Source organism: Sturnira hondurensis, unplaced genomic scaffold (assembly GCF_014824575.4).
Source record: "Sturnira hondurensis isolate 20B ecotype Veracruz unplaced genomic scaffold, ASM1482457v3 Scaffold0001872, whole genome shotgun sequence".
NCBI lineage: Eukaryota > Metazoa > Chordata > Mammalia > Chiroptera > Phyllostomidae > Sturnira > Sturnira hondurensis.
The window spans coordinates 5,007,932-5,033,948 of record NW_028074503.1 but is presented as its reverse complement, the minus strand read 5'-3'; the positions used below and the strand labels follow the sequence as shown (position 1 = coordinate 5,033,948).

The following is a 26,017-nucleotide window of genomic DNA, read 5'->3' as shown; positions in this document are numbered from 1 at the left end:
AGTGAAATTGTATGGTATTTCTCTTTCTCTGACTGGATTATTTCACCCAGCATAATGTTTTCCAGGTCCTTCTATATTGTCACAAAGGGTAAAACTGTCTCTCTTTTTTAAATGGCTAAGTAGCATTTCATTTTGTAAATGTCCCATAGTTATTCTATCCACTCATCTACTGATGGACACTTGGGCTGCTTCCATATCTTGGCAATTGTAAATAATACTGCAATGAACATAAGGGTGCTTACATTCTTTCAAATTAGTGTTTTGGGTTCCTTCAGATATTTCCCAGGAATGGGCTCACTGGGTCAAAAGGCAGATCCGTTTTTAATGTTTTGAGATGACTCCATACTGCTTTCTTTCTCCGTACTGCATCAGTCTGCATTCCCACCAACAGTGCAAATGTGTTTCCCTTTCTCCCCATCCTGGAGAGCACTTGTTTGTTGATTTGTGGATGATAGCCATTCTGACAGGTGTGAGAGGATACCTCATTGTAGTTTTAATTGGAATTTTTATAATGATTGGTGATGTTGAGCACCTTTTCATATGTCTGTTGGCCATCTGTATGTCCACTTTGGGGAAGTGTCTCTTCAGGTCCCCCATGATTGATGTATTCAGTAAAAAGTGCAAAGGCTTCACGGGTGTGTGTTCTTAGGAAGTTAGGAACTAGGAACAGCTTGTCATTATGGATGAAGTTCATGGGGAAGCTGAGGACATAGGCACCTTCTGTCCTCTTTATCGGCCCCTCTTCTGCAAAACCCTGAGCAGTGACACAGTTCTGTGGCTGTCTTACCTCTTTGTGTAGAGCAGAAAATCTTTCCCCTTCTGGAGAAAGCCTAGGAGGAAATGTGTAAGTTTTTATGTCAAACCTTTAGTAATCATTCTGTACAATAAAAGGTGGGTAATGGAGCTGGAAGAGAGGTGAGTTCCCTCTTTATGCTAATTGGGCACCTCTTTAATATTTCCAAAGATACAGTGTATCTTTTTCATTTGATCTTAAGTGAACCTAATGTTAGTATATTACTGTTACTTTATGGATGAGGAAACTGAAGCACAGACACTGTGTTTGTCCAGTTAGCATGGCTAACTTAGAAAAAGAATGTAGACTTCCTGGCCTGAAAATGGTCAGTCTTTAATTTCATGATTTTCAAATAAAAGAAGCCAGAGTCCATCTTAAAGCAAATCAAGGGGTAGAAATAATTAATCTGGCCACCACATTTCTCCTCTGGTGTTTAAGCATTTAGATCTCAGTTCCCTCCCATAGTCTACCCCTCCCCTACCCCCAAGTTACTTCTACAAGAAAAAAATGACATGATATTTCTTATACCTGAGAATCGAAAGCTGTGGCCACCTGACAAATCCCACATTGTTTGATCAAAAGCTTTGGCTTCTGCTAAAAGAATTGTAGAGCTCAGAAAGCTGATCTGGGAGGTAGGTGAGAGGAGGTGGCTGTGGGAGGTGGCGCAGGACCAGGAGTGCTTTCCCACTGACAGTGAAGTCTCAGCAGAAACGCCTCCTCCCAGGCGCTGAGCGGACTTTCAGAGGTCTTGCTCTGGCCACTCTGGCGTCTGTCTGGCTTGCTCGGAGGTCAGGTTTGCTAGGGTGGAGCCCACCAGTTCTGAGCTGTAGGAAGAAGTGAGTGGTGTTTGTACCTCCCAGGTTATGGCAGGGGTCTGTCTGCCTTGGGTTGTGCAGGCTTCTGGTAAAGTCACATTGGCTGTTGTAAATACCTGTGGGGAGGTGCCGGCGAAGGACACATTCCCGCGATGCTCTGTTGGGTGACCATCCTGAAGCAGTGTCTGTTTTCTTTCTTTGGAAATACGCCTCTTTTTCATTCACGTGTTCTTTGTTCCTGTGAGGAGGTGGGCACATTTCTTGGGGATGGGTTGGCCCTGGGACTGGTGATGGACCCATCCCCATCCAAAAAAATAAAATGACTCCAATTCTGATGTTTTATAGATGGTACTTCAGAGATGTCACATGCTGTTTTGGCTAAATATAAAATTCAAAAGGTTGGATTCTTAAAAATTATAATCAGCTGTAGAATTGACTGGATTAGTTCCTTTATTATTCTTTTAAGAAAACAGGGTTAGATCTGGCCCTTTCTGGCTCACTGTCTGTGAACATGCTCCTTCTCCACATATGTTCACTGAACATTATGTTTCAATATACATATATATTTCTTCTTATTAAATCACACAGTGAAAAAGCAAGATGATTAATAAATATGAGTGTTTATTAGTCATTCTCTTCTATGTGTAATTGATTTAGCTGATTTTATTCTCTATATATTTATATATTATCTGATAAGTCATCATTTGAAATCTGTTTATATTTAACATATATACCCTAAAAATATTTAATATATGCTCACACTGTCTTGACAAGACAGGATTGAAACAATGTAAGTGGAAACATATTCCCACGAATGACTATTAATTTATAGTTACCAAGATAATGGCATAGACATTCACTTTCAGTTCTATCTGGGTAGCTCTGTAAATTGTGTATTGATTATGCTAATGGCACGGGTGTCTTTATTACTTGTCTGCAGATCCATGCAGATTAAATGCACTTTGGCAAGGTTGTCATTCTGTAGGAAAAGTGCATTTTGAAAGTCTTGTTTTGGGGGAGGTTAAGTTAAAACTGAAGAGAAACAATAAAACTCATGGAAAAACTTAAGGAATTGTGTTCTAGGAAATGAAAAGTGCAGTTAAAAAGTTAAAAATGATGCTCTTTTATTTTCTTTGTTTCAAAGTCCTTAAGGACAGTGTTGCAGAAATGGTACTAAATCAATAATGATCTATTTTTATGGTTTATTTTTGGTCATGTGGCTTTTCTTGTTTTGTTTATCAAGCTGAAAGAACCCTAGACATTTAAGGTTGCATGTATTTTTAAATTTATTAGTCCAACTAGAGGAGAGCAAAATGACTTTTTCCAATTATACATACATTCTTTTGTATTTTGTAATAGCTCATTAATCACAACCTCACTCTTTGCTCTGATCATTCTACAAACATGTACCTAATTTTATAACACTTTTCTTTTTTCCCCTCTTTTGCTGAGCCATTGTGTTGCCAAAGCAATTGTTTAGACACCACTTTCTTATCTTCCTGAGCGGGATCATGTCTTAGAAACGTGGGCCTTCCACTTGTGTGCCGGGTGGGAAAGAAAAGCAAAGTTTTTCATTTTTCTGGGTGACGTGATCCCATTTAGACGAATCTGCTGTTCCCTGCATTTCAGATGGGTCATTAAAATTAAGAAGAGGAACTTCCCAGATTTAAAAAATAAAAGTCAAGCTACTAATCAACAGAATTGAGTGACAATATTAGGATGATTTTTGCGAATGAGATTGGATTTTGTCTTCTAAAAATGTAGACACCAATATAAAAGGACTGTTACATTGTAACAAGTGAATGTTTCTTGCTGAAAACAAAACACTTTCTCCAAGAGCTGTGTTTTGGTAATTGTTAAGATGGTTGACTTTAAGTGTCCAATTCAGAAATGCTGTTACAAGTGGATTGGTGTTATAGAAATGGCTGAAATAACAATAGTTGGTGAAGATATTGGCAAGTGCACAATATGATGTTTGGAATACAAAGGCTGTTTTTGCCCTAGATTTTTTTTTCTCGGTGGAATAATGCTACAGTAGCTATCCAGTCATTATGCGCCAAAGACTACACATACGTGCTTTTAAGTAATTTCTGTTCCTCCAAAGTGGATTTTTTGCAGTTTAAAATCACTTTGCTGTAGAGATATTAGTACTTGTATATCTGGATGTTAAAAATATTTTTTCATAGTATTTTTCCTATATAAAATGGAAGAGAGGGTCTGTGAGGCTCAGTTTAAGACTGAGCAGAGGAACGCAACAGTTGGCGGTGTTTATTTTGGATGGAGCCAGGCACCGGACAGGGTTCAGATGTGCCAACAGCATTCTCACCGAACCAGCGGTGTGGGGCGGGAGGGCCCCAGGGTGGCTGGAAGAGAGAAAAGTCTCAACGACAGCCATCAGACTGATGGGTGCAGACAAGTCTCCCCAAAGAAAACAGAGCAAAACAGCACATAACAAAGAGACTTGTGTGGTTCACTGTAAGTCCTTTATCTAGGAAGAACTTCGGTGGGATAATTTTTCTTAATTTTTAGCTTAGACGGGTTGCATTTCAGTGGCCGTTTTCGTCCTCTTCCCATGTAATATTTGTCCTGTTTGCTTGTCATTGCTCTTGGTGGTTTCTTCCTCTATTTTCTTCCATAAAGAGGCTCTATTCTTTAAAGTAAATGTTGTAATATATTTGTTTGTGTTTTATAGTATTAAAAGTAGTCGTCTAGTGTTAATACTTTGTCTTGTGAGAAGAATTGTGAACTACATGTAGAATCATGTTAATAAAAGTTTATGGTTAATGCTTTTCTAAAAAAAGAATAAAGAGATAGTAGAATCAGTATGTGTTTTTTAGTCAAATTTTGCATTTATTTTTACTTGGCTTTGTTTGTGTTTGAAATATGAGTAAAATGAAAGGAATCTTACCAAAAATCTCCTAAGTCCCAAGAAGTGTCATTGGGACCCTTGGAAATCTCTTCCGCTGAATTAAAAAGTGATCTGCTGTAACAGTGTGTCTCTGGCCAGTCTTCCTCCAGCTTGGCTTTATTGGGATCATGGGTAAAAAAGGAAATCTGGTGTGAAAATAGTGAGGAAAGCAAGTCATTAGCCTCGATTAAGATACCTGTTTGAAACCGAGGCAGTTCCTAAGTTCACCTGTGTGAATGGCTGCGCCACCCCTGATGCCTTGGCCACCAGTGAGACAGCCCCTCACCTTCCCGTGCCAACAGTAGTCCCACCTCCTCTAGACCCCATTTCCGCGGTGGCTCCCCATTTCTTTCATGCTGCCACTGACGTCACTTCTTTCTTGCATTACGTCCTGGCCTCCAGAAAGGTCTCCCTGCTTCCAGGTCTGGTCTGTGGCCACCCCATCCTCTCAGTTACCAAAGAGGCATCTTTCTAAAGTGTCAGCAAGATTGGCCACTGTTCTTTAACTCCTTCAGCGACTTCTCATAGCTCAGCTGCTAGCATTTGAGCAGAACACAGTAGTTCCCTCGTGGTCTAGCCACTTTCCCAGCTTGGTCCCTGCCCCTGCTCCCTTTTTCCCATTCTGTCCAGTGCCCCTCATTTGAGTAGCACAGGAGAACTCATTTTATTATCTGTGCCTGTATGCCTTTCCTCTGTCTGGAGAACCACTTTCTACTTGTCCTCGGTGCTGTTCCTCTTTACCACTTGGTCTGCGCTTCCCTTCTTTGATAAAATTTTCCTGCCCCGCCCCATCTGGTTTCAATAGCCTTTTTCTGTGGGTTCCTGCATCTGAGTACTTATCCTGTCTTCTGCTGTCATGGCTTTACGCGTCTGTCTCTTTCCCTGCACTGGTGCGAGCCAGTCCTTCTCCTGGGGTGACGGATGCAGGGAAGTGGTGCGTTTTGAATGGCACACTTGGTGAGTGGCAACAGGGATGCAGTTTCCAGTCGCCCAAGCCTTTACTTTACCTTCAGGGCTGAAAGGGTCAGTGTCCTTTAATACCTGAACCCACTTACTATTATTTGTTAACCCTCACGGGAGGATATGTTTGTTGATTTTAGAGAGAGAGGAAGGGGGAGAAAGAGAAAGAGAGAGAGAGAGACATAGGTGTGCGAAACATTGAATGGTTGCCTCCCGTGAGCCCTGACCAGGGATCAAACCCACAACCTAGGCGTGTGCCCGGGCTGGGAATCAGACCCAGAACACTTTGGTGCATGGGACAATACGCCAACAGAGTGAGCCACCTTGCCACAGCCTGAACCCACTTTTGACCCACCAGTTGAGAATCTTGGCTGCAGCACAGTCTTAGACCAGTAATCTTCTATCGTTGTATGCTGCAAGAATTTTTAAAACATGCAGGACCTGACTGTATTTGGTCAAGGGCACTGATCTGTTTTTCTTTAGGTTGTCAAGTGGAAACATGACAGTGGCTGTCACTGCAGTTTGGTTTCGGTGCCCTGTCTTCCACCATAAATACACAGGTCACACAATAGAATTTCATCCTTGGCCATGGGGCATAATAAGGTTGCATCTGATTGGTTAATTCCTGGTTCCAAAAATCCTTATATACATATATAACCACATGATTTTCTAAAAAGTCACTTTGGATCAAAAAAGGGGTAGGTGATTACTATTATTATTTTTTTATAAATCAAAGTTATACCTATTTTCTGGTCATATTGGCAAATGATACACTTTTCAGTGTGTCGCAGAATTTTAGTGATTAGTTTACGTGTGCCACAAGATGGAAAAAGTTGACCGTTGCTGGTCTTGAACTCTTCATCTGAAAGGCCTCAGCCTGCGCCCGGCGCGCTGTGCGCTAGGGAGTGTTAGTTCACCCAGCGGCCATCGCAATTCAGCTTGAAGGCTAAATGACTTGAAGGCAGGAATATGTTTATAAATACTGCTTTATGTGAGAGTTGGTGTACGAACTTGCTTTCTTCTAAATTTCATGTTAAAGATAAAGAAGGGCTAAGTAGAAGAAGAAATTTGGGTTCTGATTGGAAGAGCAGAAACTTTTTATTTGGTTCCAAAGCGTGTGTGTGTTTAACGTCTCCCAAGGCTAATTTCTTTCCTTCCACTCAGCATCCTCCTACAAGGAATTTCATTGTAGATAGAAGAGTGGTAATGAATTTGCATTTGGCACGATCTCCTTAATAATGGTGCATCTGTGATAGTTCTCTTTGGTCTTCAAAGACCATTATAGACCTGTAGAACAAACGGGCAAAACCCACAGACATTCCAAACTTCAACGATGTGCTTAATACAGAGATAATTCTTTCTGTCTGAGAAGATTTTACAGATAAAGGAAAGGACAAGTACATGAAAAGGGCTTTTTTTCCCCTGTGAAACAATTTAATGACTTTCAGAGAATAGAGTGGATAGAAAATAAACACTTCAGGAAAAGGAAAAAGAGCACATTTTCATTCATTCCTGCATGAGCTCCTTCGACCTGTTGGGCCCAGCCAGGTCCCTGCCTGGGATTGTTCTCGCTGTCCTGACCACATTTGGGATGCTCAACCTTAGCCACCCCACCCATTGCTTTTGCCTTTGTTTTGTTTGTTTGTTTGTTTACCTTTTCCTGACAGTAGAACAAAATGAGGTGGCGGACCAGCAAGAGGTGTGGGCCAGACGGCCACACAGGCTGGTAGTGCTGCCTTCTTTCATCAGAGCCCGCTTGCCGTTTTATAACAGTGTGCGATTCATTTCCCCTAAACCTGTTTTCATCGGAGGGGATCTCAAGTTAGGATGCACATCTAGAGCCCAGAAAGCACCACATAATGATCCCGCCCTTTGGTTTTTGTGAACTAGGAAGGCTGTGTACTCCTTGTTAACTCTTCGTAGCCTGAAGGTTACTCTTCCCATGTTCTTAAGAAGTGTGAAGATAAACCTGTGAAAGTGATTCGAATACAGTCCTAGGGAAGGGGTGCTTTTAGACCCGGTTTGCTCCCAGCAGGTAGAATCTGGTGTTCTTTTTAGGCACAGGACTTCTAAGTACGTCAGCCGACCCCAGAAGGCCAGTGTCTATACACATGTGAACTTCACAGACAACGTTAGACAGTGGATAATTATTTGATACAAGATGCCATTAACCTGAAGTGCATCATTTATAGTGATTTGGAGGGATTTGAGCTGAGAACATAGTTGTTTAAATTTTCACTTACTTATTCATCACAGAGTTCCTGAAAATAAGACATTGGATTTTACCACGTGTTTTTAAAATTAATTTTCAGAAGCTATCCTTGAAAGAAAGAGCTTCCGCAGCTTTTGAAAGTAACAGAAACATTATATTTGTACTCATGTACTAGTTATGTAATGTTGGGCCCACTTTTCCTTGAATGTTTATTATCTGTAGTTGTAGGTATTAAGATCCAGGAGGTCACAGTCATTACAAAGAAGGCAGGATTTGTTTGTTTTTGCTTTTTTTTTTTGAGGCCGTAGGCATTTTTTAGTTGGTACTTTCTTGCACTTAACTAGCAGTGTGGAGACGAGTTTTACATTGAGTAATTCATGTCATGGTTGTTTAATCTGATGAAAACCTGGCAATTCCCAGAGAACGAACTGTTAGGAAACGGCCGAGTTTTGTGTGTGTGTGTGTATGTCTGCACGTGTGTATATAAGAGGAGTATTTTGGGTTCATTCATCTCTTGCCAATCTTATTTGTTAAGTATCTTCTTGCATTCATATGCATATCATCCTCAGGATTTTGTGTTTCTGCTCCTCTCATTAAAACTGACTCTGGGTTTTAAGGTAGAGCTTCAGGCTTGCAATGAACCAGGAAAAGCCTCGTTTATATCTCCTGCAAGAAGGACAGAGGGCCTGCACTGTGTACTGGCTGCCAGAAGTTTTTATAGTAATACTTCGTATCTAGGCTCTGGCTCTTACCATTAAATGCGCTTTTTATAAAGTACCAAGTTATAAATGTAGTGCAGCTACGGCATATTAATCTTACTGCAGAGATTTAATGAGGCAGTTGTTTTGCGATGGACACTATTGGGAGCAGAGAGCGACAGAGTTTTACTTTACCACTGAGCTGCAGAAATATTCCTTGCCTGGTAATAATTATAACCACATGATCTCTTGGTTTTTCTTTCTATTGCCAGTGCTTTTCCATGCAAAAGTGGCTTGGAAGGAGGTCCATTTGTAGGCAGTGAAATGGATTGGAAACTGGGCTGTTTTCTCAATGGTTTGACATTTTCGCTTTGATCAGGAATGGGATTCTTGTTGCACAAGGAGAAATATGTAAGATGAGCTTCAAGAATACAGATAGTCCTTGCCAGTCCACTGAGATGGCTTTTAGATATTCATTACTTTTACTTGACTTTTATATAGGTTATAAAAAGTAAATGTGGTGAAACCTCATTTTTACATGGACAGAATAGAATTTCTGCTGGTTGGCCTTAAACTGATCCCACACTTGAAATTAATTGAAGTCCTGGGTTTATGGCCTCCAACACTTTCAGGCCAGTGCAATTTTTCATTTTCCCCAAAGTTGTAATTTTATTAAACCAAGTTATAGCAATAACAACGCTTGCGAAGAGGAGGATGAGAAGAACCACCTGCCAGTGAACACAATAGGGGGAAAGTCAGACTTCTTTTAAATTTCCATTTATAAGTCCTGTTAACAAAATTGGAAACAGAAAGCTGCCCTTCATTTTTGTAATAATAATTGTGTCTTTGTTCCAGAATTAAGCCTTTTATCCAGGTCAGGACACTACAAATCCAATGTTGTGTAGCACCTTTTTGAAGGGATCAGGGGAAAGCTGGTGTGCAGGTGAGGTCTGTGCGGCGGCTGTAACGGGTTGGGAGCATCCTTGAAGGCCAAGGACGGAGAAAAGTGCCTATAGCTCCGGTGGGGTGTGTAGTCCCTGTGCAGGTGGAATGTGGATGTTTAAAAGTACTGTCCTCTGGGTAGGTTTGTAGCCCAGCGGGGGAGTTGGAAGAACAGTTGTTCTCCTCACCATGGTGTTGGGGGCGGAGCAGTACTTACAGGCGTGGGCCTTGTATTTATAACCCCTTAGGTTGAAGTCAGAGGTTTGAATGGCTAGCAGGGTAATACAATTATTTTTTATGATTGGATCTCAGAGGACTTTATAAAAACTACATAACTAAGGCCATGTGCAATTATTGAAGTGTAGCCACCTGTGGGAAAGCAATGGTGGACAATGTAAGCTTTCTAGAATCTTCCTACAGCAACTGACATCAGGAACGGAGACCCATAACACAAATAAACACATCTTTTGAATGGGAGAGAAAGGATTTTTCATGGAAGTGGAGACCGGAAAAAAAATCCGCTTACGGGAAGAGAGACTGAGATTCCAGCACTCATTATGCCAAGGCATCTCGGGCTCCAATCGCACCCACCCCCCAGAGGGTCCCTCTTAAGTGGTGACCTAAAAACAAATTCGCCAGTTGGCTGCATCCTAAAGTTGCAGCACGAGTGAATAAGCTTGACCGACTTCGGTCCCCAAAGAGTTCTATCTGTAAATGCAGAAGTGGAAACCAAAACATTTTTTATTAGTGTTAAAATGGTCCTCATTTTAATAACTAGCCCCAGTGTCAGAAGCATGGACGAGAGTCGTACTTTCACATTTACGAGCTAAAGCATCATGTGTGCATTCCTATTTATTCAATATTTTTGATATTAGATTCGTGTAAAGTATCCATATTCTTGAATAATAAGGAAGGCAAGTTTTTATCATTTTTTTCTCCGCATACTACTTGAAGTATTCAGAGTGTTTCCTTATTTAAAAACAAACAGGCCTGCAAACGTGATGTGTAGCATTTAAATAATGGTATTAAAATGCAGACCTGGCACCCACGCTTCCCTGAGTGCTGTCATTTTTATGAGAAACTGGAAACCCACGCTGAACAACTGAGAGCATTCGGTGTGTGCATGCGGCCTCCCCACGAGTGTTTAATGCTGTGGGGGCCAAGTCGCTGTGGTTGGGACCGTTCCTTATTTTCCTGAATTGCTCTCTGATTTGGCAGGGTTTCACCACTTGGTTTTGCTTTCTTGGAGATCTCTGAACCATGACCTGTGTGTCGCCTTTGTGGTTGTAGACGGAACATTTGAAGCTGGCCAAGTCAGATGTCCTGTATCACAGAGGGCCAGTTTGGGAAAATGTAGGCGTGTAAGGTGCTTTTGGATTGGGAGGTACCTGGGCTTTGGCTTGGAGGTTTCCTGTTTACAGAAAAAACACCAGCAAAGGACTTTCTTATGTCCTCCCGCCCCCTCTTCTTTAACTTCTCATCATCATTAGATGGTATTTACTAAGCACTCACCTGGACACGATGCTGTGCTGGGCCAAGTACAAGACAAACGAAAAAAGATCCTCTGATGACTCTCCCAGGAATGGACAGCCAACACCCCAGTGTGTCCAAATGGGCGCTGTGGATAATAATAATAATAATAATAAAGTGTTGAGATAATAATTTTCCAGATGGCACATCAACCCAAATTACCAGTTTACTTCAACAGTATGTTCTTACAAACAAACAAACAAACAAACAAATCAGACAGATACTACTTGCTCTTTGAGATGGGAATTCTGCTTTTTTTCCCTAAACCCAAGAAATTATTATATATGTTGACTTTAAGTTGATTTTGGCATACATGAATCGTTTGCAGAGTGGTGATATAGTTCAGTTTATTGCAGACGTGAAGAAAGGCCTTGGAACAGCTGCCAGCAGGAGGGAGCATGCTTACTCGTAGAAGTAAGGTTTGTAGAAAGGTGTGAATGTAAGATAGCAGAAAGCACTTTCAGACACTTGCTGACTTTTCTCAGAAACCTGGACAAGTTTTCTCTCTGTGAATTCTTGATTGTAGCATTTCAAATATTTACCCTCCCATATTAAAAAACTTTGACTACAGATAATGCATTGCAGGTTCCTAAGGTATTTTGACACGACTCCTTTGTAACTATTTCAATAACTACTCTATTTTGAGACATAATTTATTTCTGACTGTGGAGGACTTTTTGCTATTAGAAATTAATGTCTTATAAATTAAGTCAGAGTTTATATTATCCTAATTACCCCAAAGAGGCGTATTCTCTCTCCCTCCCTCCCCGGCCTGTGCCTTCCCGCACAGAGGATCGGTGGCACCTCGATGTGTGGGAGTATTTCTTTAAAATAAGTTCAAGGACAGCATGAAGCATTGAAAAATACTGAAAGTATTTATGGAGCTTTAAGTGAGAACATTTCTTGTGTTCCACTCGCTTCATTCCCCATCGCCGTGTGTATAGCATGTTTAAAAGGAGAATGGACCCGTTGTTCATTCTCCTGTTATTTAGCTTTTGACGTTGATAATGCCAACTCAAGCTGTTGATGACTTGAGTATAATTTACCATTCTTTGGATATTTTGTTTCATTTTTTGCCGATTTTAAACACGAGACATGCCCACATACTTACACTTGAATTTGTGTCTGTAAGAATGTTTTGCTGTGTGGTGGAACTTATTTTGCGATCGCTGTCTAGCAAATAATGGGGTAACTGTGTGTTTTGACCAGTTTATAAGTAACGGTCAATTTTGTGCGTATGATAATTAGCTTAGCTTATTCTAGACTTTTGGTTAATTCTGGTAATTTCCCGTGAAAGAGTATATTTAGCAGAAAAGGAATTCATTCTTAAGCACAGTGTTTTTTCTCTTTCCATTGGAGACTGTGTAATTTTAAAAGTGATTTATCTTTTTTGTTTAAGCAAAACCCCCTAAAAGGCCAAGGGCCGTAAATTATTTGAAAGAGAAGATGGGGAAAGGGCTGCATGGTGGAGGAAAAAAGTAAACCTTCCAGTCATCACCAACTAAAAATTTTAGGGAAGACTCACTTTTGATTCTTCTGTAATAAAATCTGCCATAAGGCCCTCCCATGGCAGCTTGGAGGAAAATGGTGTTTTTGTTTTGGGTAGCAGGAAGATGAAATGTTACTTTAAAAGAACCTGTCTTTAAACCCTGTACTTACAGTCTTGATCTTTTTTCAGACCCCAACTGTAAACTCGAAGACAAGGCCGAAGATGGGGAGGCGTTAGACTGCAAGAAGAGGCCGGAAGATGGAGAGGACTTGGAGGACGAGGCCGTGCACAGCTGCGACAGCTGCCTGCAGGTGTTCGAGTCGCTGAGCGACATCACCGAGCACAAGATCAGTCAGTGTCAGCTGACAGGTAAACAGTGCTTATCCCTTCTTGTCTTCTCATGCTGTTCTGTTTCTGATTTTTTCAGTTTGTTCTTTTTTCCCCCTCTTCCAATTATTTTACCCCTGCACTTGAATACCTAGGTAAGTCTTGAAGTGCTTTAGAGAGAATTCTAAGGTGGTGGTTTGTAGCAAACCCAGGTTTATAGCAGAGTCACAGTCCCAGTGTTTTGATTGTGCATTGTACCTCCATTTTAATTGTATGCTACAATGGGTATATTTTAGTTAATGTTCAAAAGATTACAGTGATGCCATCTATTTGCTAACACTGGGTGACTAACATAAAATTTAAAATCACCTTCTGAATGTTTTTTGAAAGAAATTTAGCATGCATTGGTTTATTTTAGTTTATATGTCATCTCCTCAAGGGATCTTTCTCTGATCCTTCTCTGCCTGAGTTCGGTGCCTTTTTCTGTTCCCATAGTCAGATGCTCCTTCCTGAATATCATAGCTTGCACCGAGTGTGTTCACTTTTCCATCTCCCTCCTTAGTCCGAAAGTTCATGGATGGCAGGAACGGTGTCTTACTTATCACTGTACACTCTGCGCCTTTGGCCCACAGTAGGTATTCAAGATGGCACAGAAGCTGTTCTGTTCTGCAGTTCATGGGAAGGATCAGATTGAAAATGGCATGAAGCATGGCGTGTTCATTTTAATGGTTGGAGAAACTAAAGCTCACTTTTTGAAGTTTCTACTCTCTTTAAAAATATATCCTACACATATGTGCTGTATGGGACTAGGTGGGATATTTACATACTGGTTTTTAGATTCGTGTCATTTTCCTCTTACTGTTTGAGGCTGACCTTGTTCCTGTGTGTGTATGTGTGTGTGGGTTTGTAGATCTCTCTCTCTTTTTCTCTCCTTTTTCTCGCACAACTTTTTCTTCAATTAACCATGTGTAGGAAATACAGACAAGTTTGTTCAACTGTTTTCCACAGAATATTGATATTGTAAGACTTTAATAGATGTTTCATTTTAATCAGATTTTCTGACACCACTGAGTGTGGAGATGTTGGATTAGGTCCAGTTACATAGGCTTCTTTATTAAAGTGCAAAGTAGTCCCTCAAGAAGGGGTCACCGCAAGTGAGTTTATTAGGCCAAAGAATCTTCTTCCTTTCAGAAAATCCATTATTATTATTATTCTCAAGTATGAGAATTGATGAAGCTTATATAATAAATATTGGTTATGCACATGTTTTTTGTGGTTTTTGGTAACTCATTTTGATACAACTCCAAATTTATGAAAAGATTTCAAACACAAGACATGTGATTCCCATACTTCCATTTACCCGATTCCCAGTTGTTTACATTTTACCCCATTTCCTTTATCACTCACTGTCTCTCTTTCTCATCGATTTTTTAATCATTTGAGAGAAGGTTGGAGCGATTACATCCTTCTAAATATACCCTGTGTATTTCCTAAGAACAAATACATTCTCTTACATGACCACAGCACACTCACCGAAATCAGGATGGAAGACACTGATCATGGAACACTGTCACCTACTCCACGATCAATGTCGAAATTTCAGCACTTACCACAGTGATGTCCCTTAGTGCTGTATTTTTTTCTCTCTAGGACAAGGATCATGCATAGTGTTTAATTGTCAAGTCTTTTCTCTTTCCCTTCACCTGGAATGAAGGGAAATATTTAGTGCTATATTTTTTTCTCTCTAGGACAAGGACCATGCATAGTGTTTAATTGTCAAGTCTTTTCTCTTTCCCTTCACCTGGAATGACCTCTCGGCCTTCGTCTTTCTTGATGAGCACCTGCCAGCTCTTCAGAGGGTGCCCGTCTGTATTTGGGTTTGTCTGACGTTTTTCTAAGATTACGTTCTGGCTACGTACTTCCATGGCAGGACTACCGCCAAAGGGACGCTGTGCCCTCCGTGGTGCACCTAATCAGGAACTATGTGATGCTGATTTGTCCAAGCTGGTGAGGTTAACACTGAATACTTGTTTAAGGTGGTATCCACCAACATTCTCTACTGTACAGTTACTATTTTCCCTTTGAAAATAAGAAGTACTCTGACACCCTGTAACTATCATCCTTGTAAAACATTCATTTTTACTCCACGATTTTTGTATTTATTAGCTGGACTCTTGTTACAATATCTTTTTTATTTCTTCATTTATTTATTCATATCACCAAAGGCTTTTGAATTTTTATTTAATTCATCGGGTCATAATTCTTTGCTGTCGTTACTTTGATGTCCAACTGGCCCTAGATTCGGGCTGTAGGAGTCCCTTCCAGCTGGATTCTGTCTTGTTTTCCTGTATCTCCATCACTATTTGGGGACTTACTCAGTTTCTGTTCTTGTCCCAGTCCTGCCATCACCCTTGTCCCCAAGGAGCCTTAGTTCCCTTAAGGGGACAGAGGTCCTGGGTGTGCTCGTTGCTCTAAGTGTGTTGGTTACAGGCCCTCTCAGCAGACAGAATGAAGAAATGTGTATGTTTATCAATTATACATGTATACAAATATATACACATAAATATATGTGTCTGTAATATTTGTGTTCTTGTTGATACTTCTGATTTAATTTGACACTCAGGTAATGCCCTGATCTTACTTCTTCTCGTATTTGTTACTCCCTTCTCTAGCAGTGAGAAACTTAGCTCCTGTCATCCTTAATATGTTTACTCATTTTCTCGAGTCTAGAATACACATTAAGTGACTTCAGAATGGCTTACTCATATCATCATGATAAGCAGATCGACAAAGTAGAGTTTAATACTTGTTTATAATGATTAATGGTGTAATTTTAATGTAATGTTTACATACATTGAAATTTAAAAAATCGTCAATGTACAATGTGTTGAATTTTGACAAAATACATACATCTGTGTTACCCATACATACTCCTCTTTAGATAATTTCTTGCAACCTAGAGATTTCTCTCATATCCATTTCCAGTTAATAATGCTCCAACGGAAGCAACTGGCTTCTAACGTTTGAAACCGTAGATTAGTTTTGCATGTTACAGAATTTCTCGTAAGTGCAACCACATGGATGCCCTGTCTTCTGTTCAGCGTGTCTGTAAGGTTCATTCATGTCTGTGTAGGTGTTTTTTATTGCTGACTAGTATTCATTCTATAGTATGAATATATCATAATTTATTGTTGATCCTTCTGTTAGATATTTTGGTTGTTTTTAGTTTTTGGTTATTATGAATAAAATTGAGAACTTTTTCCTGTATATATCGTTTTGTGGACATATGTTTTATTTCCCTTGAGGTAGTACGTGGGGATAAAAATGTTAGGTTATGTGTGTAGGGTGGGGTATGTACGTGTATTTTAAATGTAAGTCCCAACTGTATGAAAACTTCTGAACCTGTTACACGCCTACTAGCAATGTCTGAGTGTTCTAGCTGTGCATCCTTGCTGACATTTGTGCTGTCAGTCTTTTTAATTTTAGCATTTTGTTGGCTGTGTAGAGATAGTCTGTGTGGATTTATTTGCATTTTCTAACTCATATATATTTAATTGACTTCATTTAATTCACCTTTTTCTCACAATGCCTAATTTTTGGAAAAATCCCACCAAGTACAGGCAATTAGTACAATTCTGTTTTCAGTGGGATAGCTCATGCTTTAAAGGAAGCTTTATTGCTGTAGAATTGACGCTAACACTGGGGTAAAGATGTGGGAACTTGGCTGACGTGGCCAGTATGTGCTCTGGTCGCACGAGGTCTTACCGAAGGTAAGACTGCCTTATCTCTCATGTGAAAGGTTAACTTTCAGATAGAAATAGTTAAAAAAAACAAACCTCAAATTCTACTTTATGTTTACTTAATTACTGAATTTCTGCCATATGGTTATTCTTATGTTCAGTTCTATGAAATAGAACAGAAGCAAAAAACATTATTCCTTTATAACTGTATATATTATACAGTATCTATTTCTTTATATACTCAGCAGCTTTAATACCAGTGCAGAAAATGCTGGATTTTCAGCACATGGTATACAGAAGATAATATTTATGGGTTAAATATTGTGTTTCTTTAGAAATTAAAAGACCAAACTCTAATAAAATACTTGGTTTACTTTGATGTTAAGCTTTCTGAAAGCAGAGCATCTAGTTTGTGCTCACATATCACTTTTGCATCAGAGACGGGCACAGAGGCTTATGTGTGATGAACGACATTTCAGGAAAGGGAAACCTCATGGGCCTTGGTCCTGTTTATTGTTGGTCAGGCTGCTTTCCTGCAGAGGGTGGTAGGTGGATGAAAAAAAGCACAAGTGGAGGATCAGGGAGAGAGCAAAAAGGGGGAGAAACAAAAGCAGGAATCATTCACATTTGTTGAAGGTATTAAAGTTGAAGCTTGAATTAGCTAAGGGTTAATCTGGAAAAGATTAAAGATGCTGGGAGCATTTTAATTAAAAAGGTAACGTGATACTTTGACCTTCTTCCTTGGTTACAGCCTTTTAATGTAAGTTAGGAGGTCCAGCTCTTACAAGTTTTGATTCCTGCTGCTTGAGCTCACTCTACTCTTGGTGGCTTTTCTTCTTGTTTTTCTTCCTTCTTTTCTTGTTCTTGTCCCTGTTCTCCTCACCCTTCCCCCCCACCCCTTCCCCCCCACCCCTTCCCCTGCTCCTCCTTCTTTTCTCTTCCTTCTTCTCTTAGATGAAGTGCTAGTTTAGCAAAGGATGACATTCCTAGTGTTTTTTTTGCTCTTAGTTTTACTCTTTCTTTTATAACTCTTTTTTTAATTTTTTGTCTTTTAACTTGATCTAGCCATATTTGTATCTTTGTTAATTTTCCTTATTTCTGTTATTTCTCCAAGACTCTTTTAAATTCTTTTTGTCCATATTTCTCCTTTTGATTTCTTCTTGTTTTATAGCCTCTTGCTGCTCTTTCAAAATTTCCTTTGCTCTTCATGGCTTCTCTTTCCCTTCTATTAATCTTGAAATTGTTACTTGTTTGGTCCTACCCAGCTTGACCTTAGCCTGAAGACTTTTGGGTGAACAGTTTACAGGAAGAAAGAGGGAATTCTGAATAGTGTACTGTAGGATTAACTAACAAGTAGAATTAGGAAAGAAATCTTAAAACTCGTTGTTTGCAAAAGAGCAGAAAGCTGAGGATTCCAGGGTCTGATGCACATAGGAGTTGCTCAGGGTAGTTCCATTGTCAGAGAACCGCTAGAAACCCTGCTTTGAGGTTGCTCCCATCCTTCAGGAGAGGGTTTCATTGGTACTTTTATCCCCAGGGGAGACGCACATTCCTAGACAGTCTGCCTAGATGGGAACCGATTCACTCTATGTCAAGGTCGTGAAAAATCCTGGTATAATTTTGCCAAGTGAGGCCAGACTAGATCAGGCTTTAGGAAATAAAGTTAAAACATGGAGCAAGATGATCATTTTAGACCCAGATGTGAAACTCATCTTGTGGGTTGAGTTGCCCCAAGTCAATCCGTGAGCAGATGTCAGTAACCTGGATGGAACTCACAGAGAGTAGATTCAGCAGGAAACCCAGAGATCTAAAAGTTTGCACACACAATTCGAGCCCATGCTGATGGCTGTTCTGGAATGTGGGCTCTATTCTGGACAAGCACCTTGATCTAAGAAAGAGCAAAACAGCCCCTGAGGATAGTAAGGGACAAGGTGGCACTCACGAACATAAGCTTTCTTTGTCTCGTGGCACAATTTTGCTGTAGTTTACAATACAGCCTGTGTTAGTAAATTATGTCCATCTCTGCTTGAAGGAGTTAAGGGGAAAGGTAAGAGGAAAACAGCTAAATCCCACTCTTCAACTGTAGCAGTGGAGGGAAGCCACCTGTTTTGCCCCAGCCGTGCTCTCTTTCCTGGAGTCTGGGAAGAGAGGGAATCAACACTCTAACGCCGTTGGGACTCTGATGCAGAAGACTGATCAAAATACACATTTAAAGAAGGAAAAACACAGAGAACCTCTCATTTTACTAATCCACAATCCCTGTCATTTTTTGCCAGTTCCCTCAGAGGATGGGGAGGGCTGGAAGCCAGAGGGGTCTCATCACACTTCTCAACAGAGATTTAATAGCAGGGTGCTAGGGGGAAGGCTGAGGTTTCGGAGACTTTGTTTTGCTTAGAAAACCGAGTTAGAACTAGCGTTGTAGATCATCAAAACTAAGCTACACGTCACAGGGTACATTTGTAAAGCGCATTTGGTAATACTGTATGCTTGTTGTTCAGAGTCATTTTTCTCTTCTCTCCTGCTAATTTGCAAACTTGAGTTGTCTGTTAAGTGTTCTCTCACATCATTAATGTGGTCTGCCTGGGTGTGAATGCAGAAAAGACTGAACGGTGTTGTGTTCATTCTAAATCCTCTGGACCATCGTGCTCTTGACAAGGTGAGTAGGTAGAGATACGTGTGACAGCAAGAATGTTGCACTTTGGGGGGAACGCGTTTGTAGACCGGATTTAAAAAGCCCTGGCTGTATTTGTGATTCTTTTACAAATACTGCTACTGTGTACAGATTCTTATTTTTGAGGAAAATGAACCAAATGAATTAGTAGGTGCTGTACATTAGTACGAAATAGTATATGTTCACTTAATTTGATTTGAAAACTTAACGAGACTTCCTGGAATCTTCACACAGACTTTGTGAACTGAAGACTTCTAGACATCTGGATTATTTTTGGCCGAAGAATTTTTAAAGTGAAAGACATCTTTTTCTTTCCAAATTAAAAACTGGTTTATTCTACTGGAAAATCAAGTACCATAAAAGCTAGTTCTGTTGGCAGTGGGCATAAGGCAATTGAGTGTTTTATGGAATGAAGCATCATTTTCATAGGAGCATATTGAAACTCTTTATATTTTTTCCATTACAAGTCATTATTTAAAATAAATTACATGAAATACATGGTATTTTAACTTTTTAGTTTATATTAGGGGTAAGACATTATAACTTGTTTGCATCTTTCTCTATTAGTTTCTATGTTAATTCATTATTTATATTTTGTTTTTAACCTTTGCATATTAATTATTTATCTCAATATTAATTAGACTTAAGGTACTATATATTTTATTTTCTGTTTTCCTCAATTTTGATTGATTTCTGGTTTCCTACTTAAAATATTTTCTCAGTTTTTAGCTTACTTCATCCTCTCAGCCCCAGTGCCGTTTGAGGGCCTCCATCATTTCCATCCCCTTTCTCCACATAGTTCGTATTTTTTAGATCAGTGATTTTCAAACTTTGATTAAAAAATGTAGCATAGCCCTGGTTGGTGTGGCTTGGCTGAGTGGGTCAGGCACCGGCTTGTGAACCAAAGGGTCACTGATTGGATTCCCAGTCAGGGCACGTGACTGGGTTGCAGGTCAGGTCCCCAGTAGGGGGCACTTGAGAGGCAACCACACATTGATGTTTCTCTCCCTCTCTTTCTCCCTCCCTACCCTTCTCTAAAAATAAACAAAATCTTTGAAAAAATTTAGTCTACATCTTCATAATATGTTAGCATGTGTAAGTTATGTTCATCCATACACTACAAAGATATGTGTATGCTATAACAGTAACAATAAAAAGAATTGAAAATGAAATAAAGATTAAACAAACAGGTTTTAAAAATAAATTTGTGGCCCTGGCTAGTATGGCTCATTTGTCTGGAGCATTGTCCCATGAACCAAAAGATTGTGGGTTTGCTTCCCTGACTGTGGGTTTGATCCCTGGTTAGGGCATGTATGAGAAGGCAACTAATTAATATTCTTTTTCACAGTGATGCCTCTCTCTCTCTCTCTCTCCCCCTCTCTCTCCCCTCCCTCTCCCTCCCTTCCCCTGCCCATATCTAAAAAGCAATGAAAAATGATGTCCCCTGGTTAGGGTAAAAAAATAATAACTTCATGTTGTTTTGAAGTCCTGGTCTAGATCCATTTATTTTGACAATTTATTTTAATGGCTGTGAGTGCTAAAGAAAAAGCTATCTCAAAAACCACCAAAGAGAGAACATACATAATTAAACTTCTTGATAAGGTGCATGCATCATTATCAATGATGGGCATAAGCCTATATTTCAAATAGTTTTCTGGTAATCTCAATTTTGTTTTGCCAGTTTTTTGTGAAATCTGCTTAAATTATTTCTTTCTTACTCCTTCTTTATTACAGTGAATGACAGTATCCAGGAGTGTGAGAGGGCAAGGTGTAGTATTTCCTTGCTGTTTACTTGTTTTTGATTGTCAATATCTGGCAGTTTTCTTCCAGAAAACTTTGTAAATCACTTGTCAAAATTTGGGGATTTTGCATGCATTGGTTTAGTTAGCATTAAATGAGATGCTCCGTACATCTGTTCATTGGTCATGGTAGACGGCACTGTTTTGAGATGGGGAAAGAGACTGGAAGGCCTAGGGTGCCCAGGCCAGTGGGAGTCCTATTCATTTTCTCTCTTTCAGTGAGGCCTGATTTGTTTCTGGGTGACTTTGTGGATGGAGTCTGTTCTGATGGCTTGCTAAATATCACAGTATCTTCTCTACCCTAGGATAAGTATCTCATATTTCAGAGACCACTGTTCTTGGCTGCCAGGAACTTCGTCATGTGCGAAACAACTCAGTGAGTCTCTGCTCCCTTCAACTTTAGAGAAAGTGGTGAGGAGGTGTGTGTCATTTCCTTAGTCTAGCAGGACCTTAAGTTCTTCTATGCATTTATCAGAGGAAAAGCCGTCCTCCATAGTTGGTTCCATCCTCTGGGCTGTTGGCAGAGTGAGCTCCTTTTGCTGGTTTTGGAGAAAGGGTCAGTGTAACTATTACCTGCTTTAAAAGCTTTGTGATTTCCACATTGGTTTTGCTACAGCAGAATTTTTGATATTGGTGCATAATCTATCATTCTCTTCTTGATATGTTTGTAAAATTTTTTGCCAAAATGTGGATATAAAAGAATCATGTTTAGGTTCATTATTTCCTTGATGCTCTTTGAATGCTTTTGGGCATCGTAATGCCCAAAAAGGTACAAAAGGATTGTACCTATGAGTTAGTTATGTTTTTCCACTATGAACGATGGGTTATTATGTATGTTAATTTACCAACATGAAATAGTTGGGTTGGCGAAGGGGTAATTTAAGAAATATTTTTCTGTGTTTTTTGATGCACACTTCAAGACTAGGTGTTTTCACTCTCAACCTACTTTAAAAACTTGTGAATCACTAGAAAGCTACTAATAATGAATGGGAAATTCCTGAAGAATGAGACTTCCTAGAAATAAAAATAAATGGGTATATTCACTTTATTTTTTATAAGTAAAACCTAAGCAAGCGACTATCCTGTGTATGTGTGCGTATACATATAGTACATATGTATATGATATATAAAAACTATATTCACAAGTTACTTGCTTCTTGATTAACTTGAGGTTTTTGAAATTAGCATTTCGAAATGAATAGAATTCAAAATGAAAATGGGCATTACTTGGGCATCAAAGTGCTACTTTTAGATGTCTTATGTAACCCCGGTTGTTTCAGCCAAATGGTTTTGCCTTACTCGTATAATTAACATTGAATATATAATCATCTAATTCTGTGGTTTTAGGATTTGCCAAAAATTGTAAATAAAATGGCGAGAAGACAAACCATGGGAGAATATCTTCAAGCATTTCCGCCATGTCCTTGATGGTCACTGATGGTAATTAACGCTGTCAGTGGGTCCCTGCGGAGAAGTGTGAACATTATAAATGAAGGGCTGTGTTTGGGATGTGGAAACATTGGGGCCTCTTTTGTGGGGAAGATGAACGAAAGGGGACCAAACATTTCCTAGGCCCATCGCAGCCGTTCAGTCTGCCTTGTAAGCAGGGCCATGTTTAGCTCTGTGGACACAGTTGTGTTCACACAAGGGCTCTGCTGCATGTAGCCTGTTCTGTTCTTAGACATGGAAGTCAGCCCGTTAAAGTGTAAGATGTTGAATTTTTGCATGTTTGCATGATGGCACTTGTACATATATACACACACATATACATACCTACATATATATATATATATATATATATGCAATATATATATATATTTACATTACTTAGGATAGTTGTGATTGGTAGATATCCACTTCCTTTATAGGGTAGTGAATTGCTGGAGAAGCTATTAAAAGTAGACATTTTCCTATCCTTTCTTCTCATGCTAAATCTCTGGCTGGGGACCTTGTCTTTGGGGAATAGCAGCAATGTCATGGAGATCTGTGACCTCTTAATAGACCTTGGGAAGGGGAAGCAGGAGTCATTCTACACTGTGCCTCAGGGCTTAGTTCCTTTAAACTTCAAGGAATTGGACTGGAACTCTCTACTCCTCCTTTCTTTCAGCTTTACCTTTGGGGGAAATTGATCGATTAGAGGTGATTATTCCACAAACCCCGAATCCTGTTCCCCTCTTTGTTCCAACTGGAGCTTCTCAAAGTTTAAAGGGATTGTGTCTCCTGTGTGAATTGTAGAATGAATTTAAGTAGATTATTGGGTGGAACTCTTTGAACACACATTAAAAGCGCTAAAAAATATATTTGAAACAGAAGGAAATATTTGAATTTGAAGCAAAAGGAAAGGGAAACATTTGTTTTGGTATAATTATAATGTAATTATATGGTGTGCTTTTGAGCAAATGATTAGCTGTTAGAATGTAGAGTCATGGTAGTACTTCAAACCAAGAAAATAACTGGGTCAGTGCAATAAATGGACAAATGTACAAAATCTAGATGGTGAGTAAGACCCTAATATGACTGGAGACATCCACGAATAAGTGGGTTTACATATGAATTCTATTAAGCACAGTGAGCTACTCATTGAAAGCTTTTAGTTTTTTCTAACTTTGTTTAACAACAGAAAGATATATCCCTAATTTTTTTTGCATGTGTGATATATTTGCCTCCTGGACACTGTGGACTATGTTAGGATTTTATTTAATACCACATCGATTTAATTTTTTCCTCTTTAACAAAATCTAATTTTTGGACTCTCCACCCACAAAGCAGTATTAGCTCCCCCTGGTGACTAAATAAAAATGTAGATAAGGGTTATTGGGGTGATTAGCTCCCTTACTTTTAACCTTTAACTGCGTAATTAATATTAGGATGCATTCACTAGTCATGCACACTGACCTGTTTTCCAAGAAGAATTCCAATTAGTCTTGAGAAATGCCCATTTCCATGTGTTTACCTGCATAATGAGGGCCGGTCTGTCTCTCATGGCTTTCTTGCAGTTGTGCCCGTTTTGGTGGTCCCAGAGCTCGTGGTTTTCTGATGTGGCAGATCCTGGAACAGAGGGTAGATATTCAGATCGTCTGTAAACTAGGAGCTGACAGCAGCTACCAGTTTCTCTATCTCCATCATTCTCGCAAAACAGACTTTTTGTAAAAAAGGTTATCACCCTCGAAATGATTTAGAAGAAATATTCTTTTAGAAAAAACACTATTATACATTCAGACATTAAGATGTTTTTGCTATATCAAGACATTGCATTTAATTTAGGAATTCATTAAAGTGTTAATTTTATTTCTGATTGCCTTTTAACTTAACTTTTATAAATTTATAATAAAATTTTCCCAATCATAATTAAGTGATCAGGTTGACAGATTTTTGAGAATGCTTTTATAATCCTTTTGTAAAGAGATCTCTCAAATCTGTCATATATTGTCCTCACTATCTCTTATGTGTAATTTCATTTTCTGTGTGAAATATTTGCCTTCACTAATGTTTTATACTGGTTATCAGAAAGCAGTGTTCTGTAACTGTATGGATCTGGTTTAATATTTTATTAAATATTATATATTGTCATGCATTCAAAAGGAAAGATTTTATCTGGAAGCTAACATCCGAGTTGTTCTTTTGCTCCTTCCGTTCTTCTGAATATTTCCTACAATACAGCACTCCTTTGCTTTTCTTCCTTGCCAGGGCTTTATTTTTAGGGTACAAGCCTTAGCCTATTGGTTTGTATTTTCTTTTAGTTTCCCACCAAGGTACCACTCTGTGTGGAGTGGAAGGGTACAGTTTACTAAACCCAGCCCTTTCTTAGTATCACCTTGTTTGGCGAAATCTGTGGAAATCTAGCTGAAGCTTCTTTTGGAGTTACTAATACTGTTTTTTGTCAGTTGTCCTGAAGTGGTGGCTTGGTTAGCAAGCAGTGCAGCTGAACATAGTCCCTCTTTTTCTCAATTTATTTTTTCCTCCTTCCATTACTTCAAGCACACTTCTTTGCAGTTCGTTTGTCCCAGTGCCCAGCAGAAGAGCACAGGGCCATGCTTTGCCTTAACTTTTGCTCGTGGTCCTTCATAGGTATAACTTAAGTGGTGCCCAACAACGAAATAGTGACAGCTTTCTTCTTGTGAACAACAGTTTAAAACAGACAAGTGTTTATTAGTACAAATGGGGTTCCATTGATTAGATGCTGTAGTTTGGCTTACTACAATGAAAAGTGAATGGTACCATTTCTTGCTGTGCTAAGAACATACAGAGGAAATGAAATGAATAGTTATTCGTAGTAAGTTGTTTTCCTAAATACTGCTATGTATTTATAAACAGTTCAGTTCAGTAAACACTTCAAGATCCCATTCTTTGTCTAATAAACACTGGAGATACAGGGCCCAGAATCTTCTGAAAGAAAAATGGTGGGAAGGCGGTCACTGATGCCTATAGTGATGAACAAGAGTTAGCTGGTGAGGAAATGTGGGGAGAGAGACATTTCAGGCAGATAAAAGAGAAAGAATAGGAGAGATACCAAGCAGCATAGCATCTGCTGGGGCAACTTCAAGCTAGAGGAAAAATGGTAAAATAGGGAATTAGTGAGAGAATAAGAATATATTAGTTATCTATTGCTGTGTAATAAATTACCCCCAAACTTTTGACTTAAAACAAAATTTATGTATGATCTTAAAATTTCCGTAGGTCGGAAATTTGGGAGCAGCTGAGCCAGGAGATTCTGGTTTCAGGTCTCGTATGAGGATGCGGTCAAGGTGTTAGCCTCAGATCGTGTCCTCAGAAGGCTTGACTGGGGCTGGAGGGCCTATTTCCAAGCTCAGTCACATGGCTGCTGACTGAAGACATCAGGTCTTCACCACATGGGCCTGTCGGTAGGGTCGTTTATGGCAGCTGACTTTCCTTAGAACAAGTAGTCTGAGAGGGAGAGGGAGAGGAAGAGAGAGGCTGGGAGAGAAAGAGACAGTGTCTTTTATTACCTCATCTTGGAAGCGGCGTACTAGAACATTCTGCCACACAGGTCAGCACTGGTATGATATGAGAGAGAATTACACAAACATACAAATACCAGCAGACGGGGATCATTGAGGGCTGTCTTGAAGCCTGGTTACTGCAGTGAACCAGAAGATAGGGTCCTGTGGTCTG

General features: G+C 39.5%; 1 protein-coding gene across 3 annotated transcripts in view; it reads left to right on the top strand.

Moving 5' to 3' along the window:
* Nucleotides 1-26,017, top strand: part of ZNF521 (zinc finger protein 521) — a 282,095-nt gene that overhangs the window by 17,027 nt on the left and 239,051 nt on the right. For all 3 annotated transcript variants that reach the window (XM_037032205.1, XM_037032199.1, XM_037032192.1), the window contains one exon: nucleotides 12,537-12,716. Coding sequence is in view for 2 of the 3 variants with exons in the window: in XM_037032199.1 (XP_036888094.1) it covers nucleotides 12,537-12,716 (180 nt within the window). In the remaining variant the exon portion in view is untranslated. The remainder of the gene's footprint in view (nucleotides 1-12,536; nucleotides 12,717-26,017) is intronic.